Consider the following 15,966-nt stretch of genomic DNA (forward strand, 5'->3'; position numbering starts at 1 on the left):
TTCCCAGTCTCTATTCAAGCCTAAGTTAATTGTATCCAGTTTGCAAATTAATTCCAATTCAGCAGTCTCTCGTTGGAGTCTGTTTTTGAAGCTTTTTTGTTGAAGTATAGCCACTCTTAGGTCTGTGATCGAGTGACCAGAGAGATTGAAGTGTTCTCCAACTGGTTTTTGAATGTTATAATTCTTGACGTCTGATTTGTGTCCATTCATTCTTTTACGTAGAGACTGTCCAGTTTGGCCAATGTACATGGCAGAGGGGCATTGCTGGCACATGATGGCATATATCACATTGGTAGATGCGCAAGTGAAGGAGCCTCTGATAGTGTGGCTGATGTGATTAGGCCCTATGATGGTATCCCCTGAATAGATATGTGGACAGAGTTGGCAACGGGCTTTGTTGCAAGGATAGGTTCCTGGGTTAGTGGCTCTGTTGTGTGGTGTGTGGTTGCTGGTGAGTATTTGCTTCAGATTGGGGGGCTGTCTGTAAGCAAGGACTGGTCTGTCTCCCAAGATCTGAGAGAGCGATGGCTCGTCCTTCAGGATAGGTTGTAGATCCTTGATGATGCGTTGGAGGGGTTTTAGTTGGGGGCTGAAGGTGATGGCTAGTGGCGTTCTGTTGTTTTCTTTGTTGGGCCTGTCCTGTAGTAGGTGACTTCTGGGTACTCTTCTGGCTCTGTCAATCTGTTTCTTCACTTCAGCAGGTGGGTACTGTAGTTGTAGGAATGCATGATAGAGATCTTGTAGGTGTTTGTCTCTGTCTGAGGGGTTGGAGCAAATGCGGTTATATCGTAGCGCTTGGCTGTAGACAATGGATCGAGTGGTATGATCTGGATGAAAGCTAGAGGCATGTAGGTAGGAATAGCGGTCAGTAGGTTTCCGATATAGGGTGGTGTTTATGTGACCATCGCTTATTAGCACCGTAGTGTCCAGGAAGTGGATCTCTTGTGTGGACTGGTCCAGGCTGAGGTTGATGGTGGGATGGAAATTGTTGAAATCATGGTGGAATTCCTCAAGAGCTTCTTTTCCTGGACACTACGGTGCTAATAAGCGATGGTCACATAAACACCACCCTATATCGGAAACCTACTGACCGCTATTCCTACCTACATGCCTCTAGCTTTCATCCAGATCATACCACTCAATCCATTGTCTACAGCCAAGCGCTACGATATAACCGCATTTGCTCCAACCCCTCAGACAGAGACAAACACCTACAAGATCTCTATCATGCATTCCTACAACTACAGTACCCACCTGCTGAAGTGAAGAAACAGATTGACAGAGCCAGAAGAGTACCCAGAAGTCACCTACTACAGGACAGGCCCAACAAAGAAAACAACAGAACGCCACTAGCCATCACCTTCAGCCCCCAACTAAAACCCCTCCAACGCATCATCAAGGATCTACAACCTATCCTGAAGGACGAGCCATCGCTCTCTCAGATCTTGGGAGACAGACCAGTCCTTGCTTACAGACAGCCCCCCAATCTGAAGCAAATACTCACCAGCAACCACACACCACACAACAGAGCCACTAACCCAGGAACCTATCCTTGCAACAAAGCCCGTTGCCAACTCTGTCCACATATCTATTCAGGGGATACCATCATAGGGCCTAATCACATCAGCCACACTATCAGAGGCTCCTTCACCTGCGCATCTACCAATGTGATATATGCCATCATGTGCCAGCAATGCCCCTCTGCCATGTACATTGGCCAAACTGGACAGTCTCTACGTAAAAGAATGAATGGACACAAATCAGACGTCAAGAATTATAACATTCAAAAACCAGTTGGAGAACACTTCAATCTCTCTGGTCACTCGATCACAGACCTAAGAGTGGCTATACTTCAACAAAAAAGCTTCAAAAACAGACTCCAACGAGAGACTGCTGAATTGGAATTAATTTGCAAACTGGATACAATTAACTTAGGCTTGAATAGAGACTGGGAATGGATGAGTCATTACACAAAGTAAAACTATTTCCCCATGGTATTTCTCCCTCCCACCCCACCCCCCACTGTTCCTCTGATATTCTTGTTAACTGCTGGAATTAGCCTACCTGCTTGTCACCATGAAAGGTTTTCCTCCTTCCCCCCCCTGCTGTTGGTGATGGCTTATCTTAAGTGATCACTCTCCTTACAGTGTGTATGATAAACCCATTGTTTCATGTTCTCTGTGTGTGTGTATATAAATCTCTACTCTGTTTTTTCCACCAAATGCATCCGATGAAGTGAGCTGTAGCTCACGAAAGCTTATGCTCTAATAAATTTGTTAGTCTCTAAGGTGCCACAAGTACTCCTTTTCTAATTACAGAAAGTTACAGGAAATTAATAGCAAGCGTAGCTGCTCCCATGTATGCCAAAAATATCCTTTATAAACCAACTTAATAGACACTTGTGTTGACTTGGGTAGAGCCAAGATTGTGCTAGATTGAGCATTTGCTAACACGTCACCTCAGGCCATGAAATACAGGAAAGAGAGAACCAGATTTGTCTTAGCTCAAATACTAAGAAATTCCCAGACACTTCATCAGCTTAGGTTTCCTGTCACCGTATTTTTTAACGAAGATCATCAATGTGTTGGGAATCAGGACATTAATATGCCATCTGCACTTATGGCAGAGTTTTCTACTTCACCAAAAAAGTATTTGTGTGCAGTTCTCAAGGCAATATCACCTATCTATCTATCTATCTATCTATCTATCTATCTATCTATCTATCTATCTATCCACTTATACTTACATGGCTATCAGAGAGCAAGATTTTAATCCTGAAATATGTTAAGTTCTTTAAGCAAAAGTAGTTTGACTTTTGCATACTCGCTGTAAAGTATTTGGGGAAGTACCTTGATTATTTATCATACTACATAAAACCCAGCTCTATCTATTCTTAAATGTCTTCAAAAAGCAACACAGTGTAGCCTCTAATACCATGTTTTACTTCTAAGTATAAGGTAAAACTATGGCATCACAGATGTACTGTGATAACTGTTGGCAAATAACTTTTCAAAGGAGATCATTCTACTTTCTAAAAAGCATTCTCACTGTAGTATAATTTAAAATATCATCTCCCAGGTATCCAAGTACTGATAAGTTATTTTAGTAGGTCCATGCATCATCCTGATTACTACTTACATGCACATATGGTTTTCTGTAAGCGGCTGACTATTAATCCTGTGACCTGCCATCCAGCAGAAGGACTCTGTAGAATGAGGGAAAAAGAAGTACATGCTATAAAAATAGATATATAAATCTTAACTCCAGTCCAAATTATTGCAAATTCTGATTCAAAATAATCATATTGAATATCTTTGAGTCCTTAACCCAGGTCAATATGAAATCCAAGCCATTGTAGTTTACAACTCCAGAACTCCTAGCTGAGAGACTGCTAGAATCTATCCTAGGCTAGACAATAATCTGGTCATCTACACTTGCAAGTCTTATCTTTTCTTCTTCTCATATTTTGAGAGAGCTTGTTGGTGTGGTGACTTAATGGCTGTAATGTTTGTTTTGATTCTTCTCTACCCTTTTATTCATTTAGTTTGAAGAGGTGCTTAGAGAGATTTCTCTGTGCAGGCCTGGATTCTTGATTCCTTACATTGGTTTTATTTGGTTTTACTTGTCCTTTAAAGCTGGTGGCAGACTCCTCCAGGACCAACATTAGTTGTTCTCGGGGGGCCTTCCTGTGGGACAGAGGGCACAGTTATTTCATAAATTCAAAGGCCAAAAGGGACCACTATGGGCATCTAGTGTGCCTTCTGGTATAACACAGGCCCCAGAACTTCTCCAGAATATTTCTTAGAGCAGATCTTTTAGAAAAACATACAATCTTGATTTAAAAATTCCCAGTGATGGAGAATCCACCACAACCCTTGGTAAGTTGTTCTAGTGATTAATTACCCTCACTGCTAAAAATGTATGTCTTATTTCCAGGAAAAATTTATCTAGCTTCAACTTCCAGCCATTGGATCACGCTACACCTTTTTCTGCCAGATTGCAGAGCTCATTATTAAATATTTATTCACCATGTACATACTGATAGATTGTGATTAAGTAACTCCTTAACCTTCTCTTTGTTAAAATAAATAGATTATGCTTCTTGTGTCTATGGCTGTATGAACTGTTTTCAAATCCTTTAATCATTCTTGTGGCTATTTTCTGAACCCCCTCCAATTTATCAACATTCTTCCTGAATAGTGGACACCAGAACTAGTCAGAAGTGCCAGCTTGAGATTCCCCTGTTTATACATCCTAATACACCAGAATATTATGATATCCTAACATACCAGAATATTTCGACAAGCACCAATCCCTTAGATCATTGTTTTTTACACTGTAGTTTTTTACACTGTAGTCTTGTCTGCTTGGAGCTCTTTGTTAAAATGTCCCACCACTGTACTAGTGCTGGTGCAGCTCCCCCAGGTGGAAACAACAGCCGTTGGCATATTTACTAAGAGGAAGGTTAGATGGCATAGTGGTTAATAATGTTGGCAGGCAATCTGCAATGGTGAAAGATTGTAATGACAATTTCATTGTAAACCCAGCCTGTGAGACTCTTCCTGAAGGAAATTCTAGACTTTTCTAGTGTATGGTCTAGTCCAGGGGAAACAGGAGAGAGAGGGGGCACTTGAAAATGATAAAACCGAGCCCAGCCCTGAAAGTTCAATACCAATTATAGATGATGGCTTCTTGCTTGCTAAGTGGTAATGGGACAGTAAGAGATCACACTCCCCCATCCAAAAACTATCATATACCTTCCAATGCAGCAGCATTTTCATTATTTCCCAGTAAGATTCCTTTCCTTTCCTTTCCTTTCCTTTCCTGTTTCCACTTCTCATTTATAAGTTGCTTTATTATAGGAAGCCAAAGTGGTGTATGGGAACTTTGCTCTAGAACAACATTCCTATGTGGAACTCAGGATCAACTAGAAATACAGGTGCACATGGGTTGAAATCTACACCTCATCATGCAGCCCTCAGCATAAACTACTACAGCTCTTTGATTTCATGCTCAGAATAAGGGAATCTTTCTAGAAACCCACTGATACCCAATGAAGGAACTGAACAGACATTCAGTGCTCATTTCCTCTCTGGTTTTCTATCTCATGTAGGCTCTCTTTTTGCAGTCTCACAGCCAATTGTTACAGGGGTCTCTCCTCTGTTTTTGGTACCAAAGAAGCCCTATCGGTGTTGGATCTGGAGTTTAATAAACTTTGAGGGAGAAGCGGTGGAGTCAGTGTGGCAGTTTGTGATTTAGGAAAGAAATCCATCCAGGTCACTAAGGGCTTGTCACTTAAAATGCTACAGCAGCACAGCTCCAACACTGCAGCTGCACCACTTCAGTGTAGACACTTCCTATGCCTATGGCAAGGGTTCTCCTGTTGGCCTAATTATCCACCTTCCCAAAAGACAGTACTTAGGTTGACAGGAGAATTCTTCCATCAACCTAGTGCTGTTTACATAAGGACTTAGGTTAGCTTAACTGCATTGCTCAGGGAAGTGAATTATTCACACCCGTGAGCAACATAGCTGGGTTGACCTAATTTTCTAGTGCTGTCTACATGAGGACTTAAATGGGTTTAACTACGTTGCTCAGGGATGTGAATTATTTGCACCCCTGAGAAGTGTAGCTGGGTTAACCCAGTTTTCTAGTATAAACCAGCCCTTGAACACTGTTGGAATTTCCCTCTCCCCTCACTGTTCAGGGATTGCTGGGAAATGCTGTTCTATGGCATTCAATCTATAACCTTGGTCCAGGGGCAGGGCATGTTGCAAAAAGGGTCTATCTAAACTCAGCCTTCTCTTCAGATGTAGGAGAAACATTGAAAGAGCTGGATAGGCTAAGAAGTCTCTCCCAGAAGAAGGGGCAAGTGATTCATTATTCTGTTGATTTCTTCATTATTTTCATGCATTTTAGGTTATGTCTATGCTAGCACTTTTGTCTGTATAACTTATGTCGCTCAGGAATGTGAAAAAACACACCCCGACATACATTACACCGACAGAAGTGCTGATGTGCACAGCGCTATGTCAGCAGGAGATGCTCTCCCACCGACCTAGCTACCACCACACATTGCGGGTGGTTTAATTATGTCTACGGGAGACCTCTCTGCCGTCAGCATAGAGCAGCTACATTGGTACAGCTGTGCCACTGTAAGCTCTTCAATATAGATATGGTCTTTATTTAATTTGACTAGATTTGGAGTCAGATCCCTCAAGAGAGCGGCTCTGATAACTTCCTGAAGGCTGGGGGAGGAAGATACTTGAAAAGGAAAAAAAATTGTTTGTTTTCTTGGAAATAACTTAATTGGTGTGGATCTTTGTTTGGTTTGGCCTGCCACACCTATATAAAGTTTGCTGTTGGACCTTGGTTACTGTTTACTTTTCCTATTACTTATTTTACAGTTTATGCATTTAAGACCTTGCCAATAACTTAATATTGGAAGTGGCAAATGCTTGTTTTCACAGGTATGAGAGACGGAATCATTTTCTATGGAATAGGGCATCCAGAATAGTACTTCAAAGCTGCTGTGCTAATCTGGATCATGGTACATAAAACCCCATAGGAGAACTGAACATCATAATTGGTACTCTAAACTAATACTAGATTCCAAATACTCCCGCTGCTAACACCTGTTGAAAAATCCTTTTAGCACTGGTTTCAGTTCTACCATTATTCTATACATAAGGTCCAAAGTTCTAGAAAAAGAAAAAAATCATGAACACAAAGCAAACGTTGGTTTGTGAATCTTCAGTGGTAGCTTTACTGTAAAAATTCCCTTTTCTGAAAAGTCAGATGTAAACCTGAAACCCTGGGGCCACTTCTAAACTTCAGGATTCCTATGCTATGAAGATTTAGTCAATTGCACAATTATGTACCAGAATGTACCAGTGAAGCAAATGCAGTGAGATACTGCATAATTTTCCAAACATACAAATCATTAGGAAGCTTTACATTAAACTTTTGATTGAAAGGGAAACCTCTGTTTGTTTCATGAAAACAGTGAATATGAATGGTAATACAGAGCATATGCACAATACTTTTCACCCTTAGAACTCAAAGCGCCTTACAAAGATGGGTCAGCATGATTATGCTCTGTTTACAGATAGGGAAACAGAAACACAAAGTGACTTGCCTAACATCAGTTTCCTTCTGACCTAAATTGAATTAATTATTTCATCAGTAATCTCAAAATATAAATACAAGTTTTTAGGAAAAAATGTTAAAATTAATGTCACTAAAGTTCTTTATAAACATCAAAGAATTAAGCCTCACAGTCTATTTGGGAGATGGGTAAGTATTAACAATGTCTTGTTCATGGATAGGTAAATTGAGGTTCAGATCACACAGAAGGTCCATGGGAGAGCCAGGGATAGTCCTTGAGTCTCCTTACCTCCAATTCTGTCTTTTAGTCACAAGACTATTTCCCTTATATTAGGGGTAATCAAAGGTATAGTTTTAGTTTGTGTGTGACTGAAATGTGGCAGGGAGGGAGTGGTCATTTCTAGTTCATGTAAAGCATGACTCTTAAAGTTATTGCTGGATTTAGGGAGCTGGTGTACTTAAAAGTATCCCTTTTCTAATGTATTTCATTCAGTTAATGGACAAACTGTCATGTTATATTGTTTAGATGTTAAAACATGCTTATCAAAACTCGTTCCCTTCCATTTAGCTCATTAGCTATTCTAGAATTATGAGAATAACAAGCTTACTTTGCGCTGTATGTTTCCTTCTAGTGACAGTTCTGGCTATTTTCCACGAGCTGCATGTGGATTCAGATCTGTATACCCTCCTTTTTGGAGAGAGTGTCCTAAATGATGCTGTGGCAATAGTTCTCACATAGTAAGTACAAACATCTGTATTCCTTAAACAATTAAATAACTCTGAATTGTCTTGGTAAATAGCTCTCTCCATACAAATATCAATGTAGATTTAAAGATTGCATTAAAGACGTAAACTTCTGGAAATGTAATTGGTGCATTAAGTACTCAATTTCCAACATTAATGGGAGTTGTGTGTCTGAACTGCCATTTTTGGTTGTGAATACTTAGCCCAGAAAACAATAAATGTTTTAAATGTGTATATTAAATCTGATTAATGTTCTACTCTAAACAATGTGTCTGAATGGAGTTGTGCTACTAGATCCTGTAAACATGGGAGGTTTGCCAGATTGGAGGCAGAAGTTCAGAACCAGAAGCTATCTCATACTCTTTTTTTCTGCAATCTATTGTTTTCCGAGGCAAAACCACAAAGCAGTGCAGTAGAGTACTGCTTATCTCCCTGTATCTATTAAAACCAGCAGGCTTTCAGCCAGTAAATGTAAGATAATATTGCATAGCACCTTTCATTCCCAAGGATCTTAAAGCACTTCACAAATGATGGGCTACATTTACCCTGGGTTTATGCTGCCATATAAACACAAACCCTAAGTACGTGATTAGAAGGTTCCCAAGTTGGCTTCAACTGCTATGTCTGGCAGAGCCTCTCATTCTTTGGACCATTGCTAAAAAATTAAAACAGCCACCCCACTGCACACTCAGAATGTGCTCTTCAAGGTTTCATAACTTTGCCAAATCAAACCTGACTTTTATCAGCATGCCAAAAGATACTTCTCCTCAGTAAAGACTATTTTCCTGCTAAATGTCTTCCTTGGACACTACAGCTGTTCAAAGACAGATTGCAGGATTTTTTTCTTTATATTGTGAAACACTTTTTCCCCCTCTCTCTTTATATTCAATAACAATTTAACTTATTTTTTCCTGAAACTATCCAGAAATATTTAACAGGCAGTTACCAAGTCTGGAAAATTTACAATCATATAGATCGGGGTGGGCAAACTACGGCCCGGTGGCCACATCTGGCCCTCCAGACGTTTTAATCCAGCCCTTAAGCTTCTGCCAGGAAGTAGGGTCCGGGGCTTGCCCCATTCTGGTGCTCCAGCTGGGGAGCAGGGTCAGGGTCTTGCCCCCTCCACATGGCTCTCTGAAGCAGTGGCATTTCCCCCCTACAGCTCCTACTCGTAGGGGCAGCCAGGAGGCTCCGCATGCTGCCCCACCCCAAGTGCTGCCCCCGCAGCTCCTATTGGCTGGGAACCACAGGCAATGGGAGCTGCAGGGGTGGCGCCTGCGGACAGGGCAGTGCACAGAGCCACCTGGCTGCACCTCCCGGTAGGAGCCAGCGGGGGGCTATGCCACTGTTCCTGGGAACTGCTTGAGGTAAGCACTGCCTGGAGCCTGCCCCTCTGACCCCTTTCCATGCCCCAGCCCTGATCCCCCTCCAGCCCTCTGAACCCCTCAGTCCCAGCCCAGACCACCCCTCCTGAACCCCAACTCCTCATCCCAAATGCCACCCCAGAGCCCACACCCAAAGCTGGAGCCCTCCCTCAACCCAATCCCCAATTTCATGGGCATTCATGACCCGCCATACAATTTCCATACCCATATGTGGCCCTCGGGCCAAAAAGTTTGCCCACCCCGATATAGATAAAAGATTTGAAACATAAGCAACTGAAAATAGGGGGATAGTACAGAAATATTCCAGCAACCTTAGATATTACTCTCACTACATGCTCTAGCTATATTAAAATATGAAAATAACTGACAAGTGAGTGAACAAGGCCCTGGTTCAGGAAAGCAATCCTATTCTGGAATGCAATTAAGCATGTATTTAACTTCTGTTGACGTCAATATAAGTTATGTGCATGCTTAAAGTCAAGCATGGATAAAACTAAGCACATGTTTTAGTCTTTCTTGAGTCTGGGCTATAATGCAGCCATCCCTGGGATGGAACACAGCAACTGTCTGTTAACGCACAGCAATACTACTCAGAAGTGCTTTAAGGATAAGGCATGTAGAAGAATTTCATATCCTGTTTAAGTTGTAAAGTAAGTTTTGGTAGACAGTATGTAATGAACAAAACTGGGGATTTTCTCCTTTGTTATGACAGCTTGTTTTCACAGCCAGTACATAATTCTTACAAGATATGTAAGATTAGTGTTAATACTCCTATTTAATTGTTCATTGTCTAAATACCAGTCCTCTTAGATTCACTTACACTTAAGCTCTGCTTTTATTTTTAGAGCAAGAACAACATTTCCATCTACTGTCAAGGGTGTGAGCACACAATCTGATGATTAAATGTAGCACAGATGTCACATTCAGTAAATGTAGTCAGAACGTGTAACTTAACAGAGTATCTATTGTACCAGAAAACAAAATGGACAAAGGGAAATTTAAATCAGAGACTAGAAAAACTGAAAGAATTGTCACAAAATAAAAGCACACAGTTAAAATAAGAATCTACTGTACTAACCAAACATATAAGGAATACTCAGATGGTAAAGTCTGCGTTTCTTTCTTTGATTCTGTTTTATTTGAGCTGAGCTAGTGCAGGATTTCCTAGTGAATACTCATATAACCCTTAAACCTAGAAGCAACTCAAACAAACAAACAAACAAACAAAAAAAGCCAGATTCTGTAAAGTATCATTCGTTTTCAGCAGTTGGACAGCCAAATCACATATACTTCTTCAAAGTTCAAACTCTGAGGAACCACTAAATACAATGCAAATCTCAAAAGCACAGCAATGTTGTATAGTCCACAAGTCAGGAGTTTCTAACACCTCCTCTTTTCCCTGTACACAAGTACAGGTCATAGGGTTTAGTCCATCAATCTGCAAGTGGAGACTGAAGATAGATAGGAGTATGACAGGTTTCAGAGTAGCAGCCGTGTTAGTCTGTATCCACAAAAAGAAATGGAGTACTTGTGGCACCTTATTTAAATTTAAAAAAATTTGTTAGTCTCTAAGGTGCCACAAGTACTCCGTTTCTTTTTGCAGATAGGAGTAAACACTCGTTTTTCTTCAGAGTTTTCTCATGTTTTTCTCTGTTTCTGACAGATTGTAACCCTAGTCTGTGCAGTAGGATCTGTTTACACTAGCAAGCTAATATATTTTTCTGTATATTTTCAGTAGTGAAATTTGCATCAGACAGTAAATGAAATGCTTATACTTCTATAGATGAGGTTGAAAAGAATCTGGGAGATGTTTAATTTCTAGCCTAAATAATGAGATGTTGTACCAGTTGTGTAAACCTCAATCCTACCATGATCTTCTTTCCTGTGGGCTTTTAAGTAAAGATGTACTGCTGATAATATCCACTTCAGTGAGTTAGCACCCCAGTAAATCAAACAACTTTCTTCTAGTTGAATGCAGAAGTATCGTGTTCTAGTGTTAAGAAAGTGCAGCAACTTTCATCCCAGGGCACATACACCATTTTATTTTTACTTTTTAAAAGTGTTACTCAATGTTTTTTTCGATGTGGTGCAGTGACAATGAGTGTATAATTAGCCTGGCAGCAGAATATTTAAAAATGTGAAGCTCTATACACAGAAAGGATCTGTACTAATAGTATAGTGCTATGCTTGTTCATATATTATTTAATGAGTAAAGAGAAGAGAGAATAAAAAAGGGGTTGCAAAATGGGTTTCATCAGACAGCTGAAGAAATCCTAAATGTCTGCAAGCTTGACTCATTTTAAATTCTAAGGGGGATCTTACATTTATGCATACTGCCTCTTACCCCAGAGGATCCCAAAGTGCTTAAAAATGATTTGCCTGACTCTTGGAGGGTTCAGTGTGGGCTGGGAGGAGAGAGTATTGGGAGTGTTCCTCCAGCTCCACTTCACCCACTTATGGACAGACAAACATGACATGGCTGCTTGTCCTTTCTGAATGGAAGGGTCTGCCTATTGCACACTAATAGGAGTCATGTTGGGACAGGTTTGCTCTCCCTATATTTCTCCTCTTTTATGCATCAGTCAGTGAAAGGAGGAGAGTACTCAGATGAGCTCACACGAGACCTTTTGTATACATTTAGTAAGTGACGCTACTCAGTGTGCTACCACAAGAAGGATTCCACCTGTCTTTAAATAACATAGGCCTGATGCCTCCAGATACCATCCGCATGAGCACTTCAGCTCCCCCACCATCACTAGCAGCTTTCTACTGTGGGGTTGCCAGGAGTCCACTTTTCGACTGGAACATCTGATCAAAAAGGGATCTTGGCAGCTCCAGTCAGCGCCGCTGACCAGGCTGTTAAAAGTCCGGTTGGTGGCACAGCAGGGCTGGCAAACTCCCTGCCTGGCTCCACACGGCTCCCGGGAAGTGGCCGGCATTTCCCTCTGACTCCTGGGCAGAGGGGCAGCCATGGCGGTCTGTGCAGGAACCATGGCCAATTGCAGCTGTGGGGTGGCGCCTGCGGGCAGAAGCAGGGCACAGAGCCTTCTGGCTGTCCCTCTGCCTAGGAGCTGGAGATACATGTCGCCACTTCCTGGGTGCCGCCTGAGGTCAGTGTTGCCCAGAGCCCACACTCCAAACCCCCTCCGACAGCCAAACTCCCTCCCAGAGCCTGCAACCTCTTTTGCACCCAACCCCCCTGCACCAGCCTGGAGCCCCATCCTGTACCCCAAACTCTTCATCCCCGACCCCATCCCAAAGATCACCCACCCACCGGAGCCCTCACTCCCTCCCACACCCCAACCACCTACCCCAGCCCGGAACCCCCTCCCACACCCTGAACCCCGCATTTCTGGCTCACTCGAGCTGGCGCCTCCAGCCCAGAGCCTGTAGACCCTCCCACATCCCTGCCCCAGCCCTGAGCCCCCTCCCACACTCCAAACCCCTTGGCCCCAGCTCAGAGTCCCCTCCAGCATCCCAAATCCCTCAGCCACGACCCCTCCCCAGAGCCTAACCCCCCCCCGGCCAGAGCTCTTATCCCTTCCCACACCCCAACTGCCTGCCCCAGCCTGATGAAAATGAGCAAGTAAGCGAAGGTGGGAGAGAGCAAGCAACGGAGGAAGAGGGGATGGAGTGAGCAGGGGTGAGGTCTCAGAGAAGGGGTGGGAGGGGCGGGGCCTTGAGGAAGGGGCAGGGTAAGGGTGTTCGGTTTTCTGCAATTAGAACACTGGCAACCCTATGGGCCAGTGGCCCTTAGGACCATATTTTAGTCTATATAGTTTTATAGTTTCCTTGATAATGAATGCTATACAGTAACTCCCCACTTAACGTCCTCTCGCTTAACATTGTTTCGATCTTACCTCCCTGCTCCATTACAGAACATGCTCCGTTTAAAGTCGTGCAATGCTCCGCTATAACATTGTTTAGCTGCCTGCTTTGTCCACAGCTGGCAGTCCCCCATCAACTCCCCTACGCCCCCCTCCACCCAGTGCCTCCTGCCCGTCGGCAGACCCCGCGGATCAGCACCTTCCCCCTGCTCCCCCCGCTTCCTGCCCGCAGCAATCAGCTGGCTTGTGGCATTCAGGAAGCAGGGGAGGGAGGGGGGAGGAGTGAGGATGTGGCATGCGGAGTAAAGGGGGAAGGAGGAGAAGAGGTGGGTTAAGGGTGGGGTTTGGGGGAAAAGGTGGAGTGGGCGGCCCGAGGGTTGAGCCCCCCATCCCAGTGCACCTCCCAACTATAATACTGTATTGAATGCACAGTGTGTTTGTAAACACAAAGTACGTGCACACTACTCTCCCCCTCCTTTTTTTTTCATGCCAGAGAAGGTGGGCCTGGGCAAATATATAACATTCCATTGTTGTTCGTTTTACCTGAGAATTCTGCCCTGGTAAGAAAGTAAAGGAATCTGTTCATTTTTCTGCAGTAACAAAATGAACTTTCATGGGTTTCTTTACTTGTACATTTGTTGTACATTTGAAGTTGTACATTTCCAAGCAGCTTGTAATGAAGAAGAAATCTCATTTTCAAAGCTTCTGAAAATCTCTGAAAAAAGAGCTCTTGTCTTACATTACATGGATTCCAAGTCCAGTTTTCAAGATTTGACTGCAGGATTTGACATTATTTCTAGCCTGTGGGTGATAAATGAGCTGTCCTCATATACTAGACTCCTTTTAATAGTTTAAAAGAGACTGAAATTTATGGGCAATAATTTGCAGATTGTGATTCTTCTCATTTTGCTTGGGTCTTCTCTCATCAGGTCAAAAATTATAGAGTTTATCCATTACCACATGGTAACCCCAAAAAGGAGAAATTTCAACTTAGTAGAGGCCAGTAGCAGGGGCTCACAGTGTTGAGGGTCTATGCTTATGGAGAAAGGGGGTGGCAAATTTGCACAGCTTTAACTGTGATTAAAGGGATGTCTTACCCAAAATATAGGCAGACTTCCTTTAAACAGGGGGGGTTGTTTTTTTGTTGAAGTTTTAGTTTCATGGTTCCCTCTGAGTACTTCAAAGTGATACATTGAGCATGTTCCTCCTAGTGTAGTAATACTGTGTACAAGTAGGTGCCATGCTCAAGCTATTTATTCTTGCCATGAGTTCACTGGAATCTTGTATGTGATTTTCTAAAATCACACTGGGAAAATAATGAAGCACTATGACTCAAAGCGTGGATCAGCTTCCAGCAGGAAATGACAGTACAGTCAGTGTTCAGTTAGTGTTGTATAGGCATAATCTATGGCAATGGGTCTCAAGAGGTGGACCATGGAACTGTTCTGGGTCGTCCACAGAGCTACATCTAACAAAGTGGTGTAACTTACTAGTAGATGCAATGATGATACTTCCTGATAGCTTTAGGCTAGTCCAGGACAATCATAGGAATAAAAACTCTTTTGACCAACTAGACTTAACACAGAAAACAAAAGAAATAAAGACCTTAGACTCTGCATGGCTACTTCAAGTATTTTGGGGTTGACTATTTCTCTGGCATAAATTCTACCACGATTATATCCATGGACATCTCTAAAGTGAGAGGAGAAGCAAACACAGGAAACCAAAATGAAAAAGTGCAGTTGAAGGCTAAAGAAATTTTGATAGCAAACAGAAAGGCAAACTGGAAAATCACCCGAAGAGACTAGAGAAAGGGAGTCAAGCAATAAGGGGATATTCAGTTCTAAGATATGTAAAGTCCTGCACGTGTGTGAGAGAATAAATAGAAATGACCAATTTACCTCCTCTGTGGGCTTGATCCATTGGCTACTGAAGTCAGTGGAAGTCGTTCCATAGGTGTAGGATCAGGGTCTTAACTAGAACTGAGTGAAAATTCTCCAACACAACAGTTTTTACTGGAAGCCCCAGTGTGAGTGTTCTGAGCCTGATGAGTCATTTGAGGTAATTACCTGTGAGTCCTAAGAGTCCACCCAGTCCACAAGCAAGAGTCTAACCAGGTGACCGAAAGGAAAGCATATAGGTTCCTAAAGTAAGTTGCAACTCCAGTCTGCTCAGCATTGCTACCTTGTTGGGGATGCTCCCTGCTACCGTCTTCTGACAGACTGTGCCTCTTTCTCCTGCTGCTCCTGCTGAAGCCATGGCTGACCACCTGGCTGTCCTGACACACAGCTGGGCCAGAAGCTTTAGACCTGGATCTCCCCGGGCTTCCAGGTACCTAGTTCCCCTTTAGCCCCTGCCAGACTAAAAGGGAGCTGGGGGCACTGGCTCCCAATCACCCCTTTTGGGATGAACAGTTTTGATTTTTCTAAATGATTTTTTTATCCCATTTCATGGAAAATTTGGAAATGTTTGGTTTTCGATCCAAACAGAACAAAAAACAAATTGCAAAATTCCAAAATTTTCTGCAAAATGGAATTACCATTGGCCACACAGCTCTGTTCTTAACCATTCATTACTGTTCATGCCTCTGTTATGTCACCTTATTATTCTCCTGTTGAAACAAAACAGCCCCAATATTCTCATTCTATTCGACATGAAAGTTTTTCCAGTTTTTAAATTTTGTTCCTGTTCCTCTGTCCCTCTTCTATTCCTTCTGGGTTTTTTTTGAGAGCAGATTATACCGGAACTCAGTATTCCAGGGAAGGCCATACCATTAATTTAGATAATGTCATTGTCATGTGTATATTATTATTCACTAGCCCATTCTCAGAACATCCCAGCATTTTGTTTGACCTTTTAATTGCCACTGGAATTCCTCGAAGTTCCTCACAGTCCTCACCAGT

At 42.6% G+C, this 15,966-nt stretch overlaps 1 protein-coding gene across 1 annotated transcript in view; it reads left to right on the forward strand.

Moving 5' to 3' along the window:
- SLC9A9 (solute carrier family 9 member A9) overlaps nucleotides 1-15,966 on the forward strand; it is a 323,698-nt gene that overhangs the window by 88,382 nt on the left and 219,350 nt on the right. The window contains exon 6 of the mRNA XM_038417254.2: nucleotides 7,740-7,845. Within this exon, the coding sequence (XP_038273182.1) occupies nucleotides 7,740-7,845 (106 nt within the window). The remainder of the gene's footprint in view (nucleotides 1-7,739; nucleotides 7,846-15,966) is intronic.

This window comes from Dermochelys coriacea, chromosome 9, assembly GCF_009764565.3.
Source record: "Dermochelys coriacea isolate rDerCor1 chromosome 9, rDerCor1.pri.v4, whole genome shotgun sequence".
Lineage (NCBI taxonomy): Eukaryota > Metazoa > Chordata > Testudines > Dermochelyidae > Dermochelys > Dermochelys coriacea.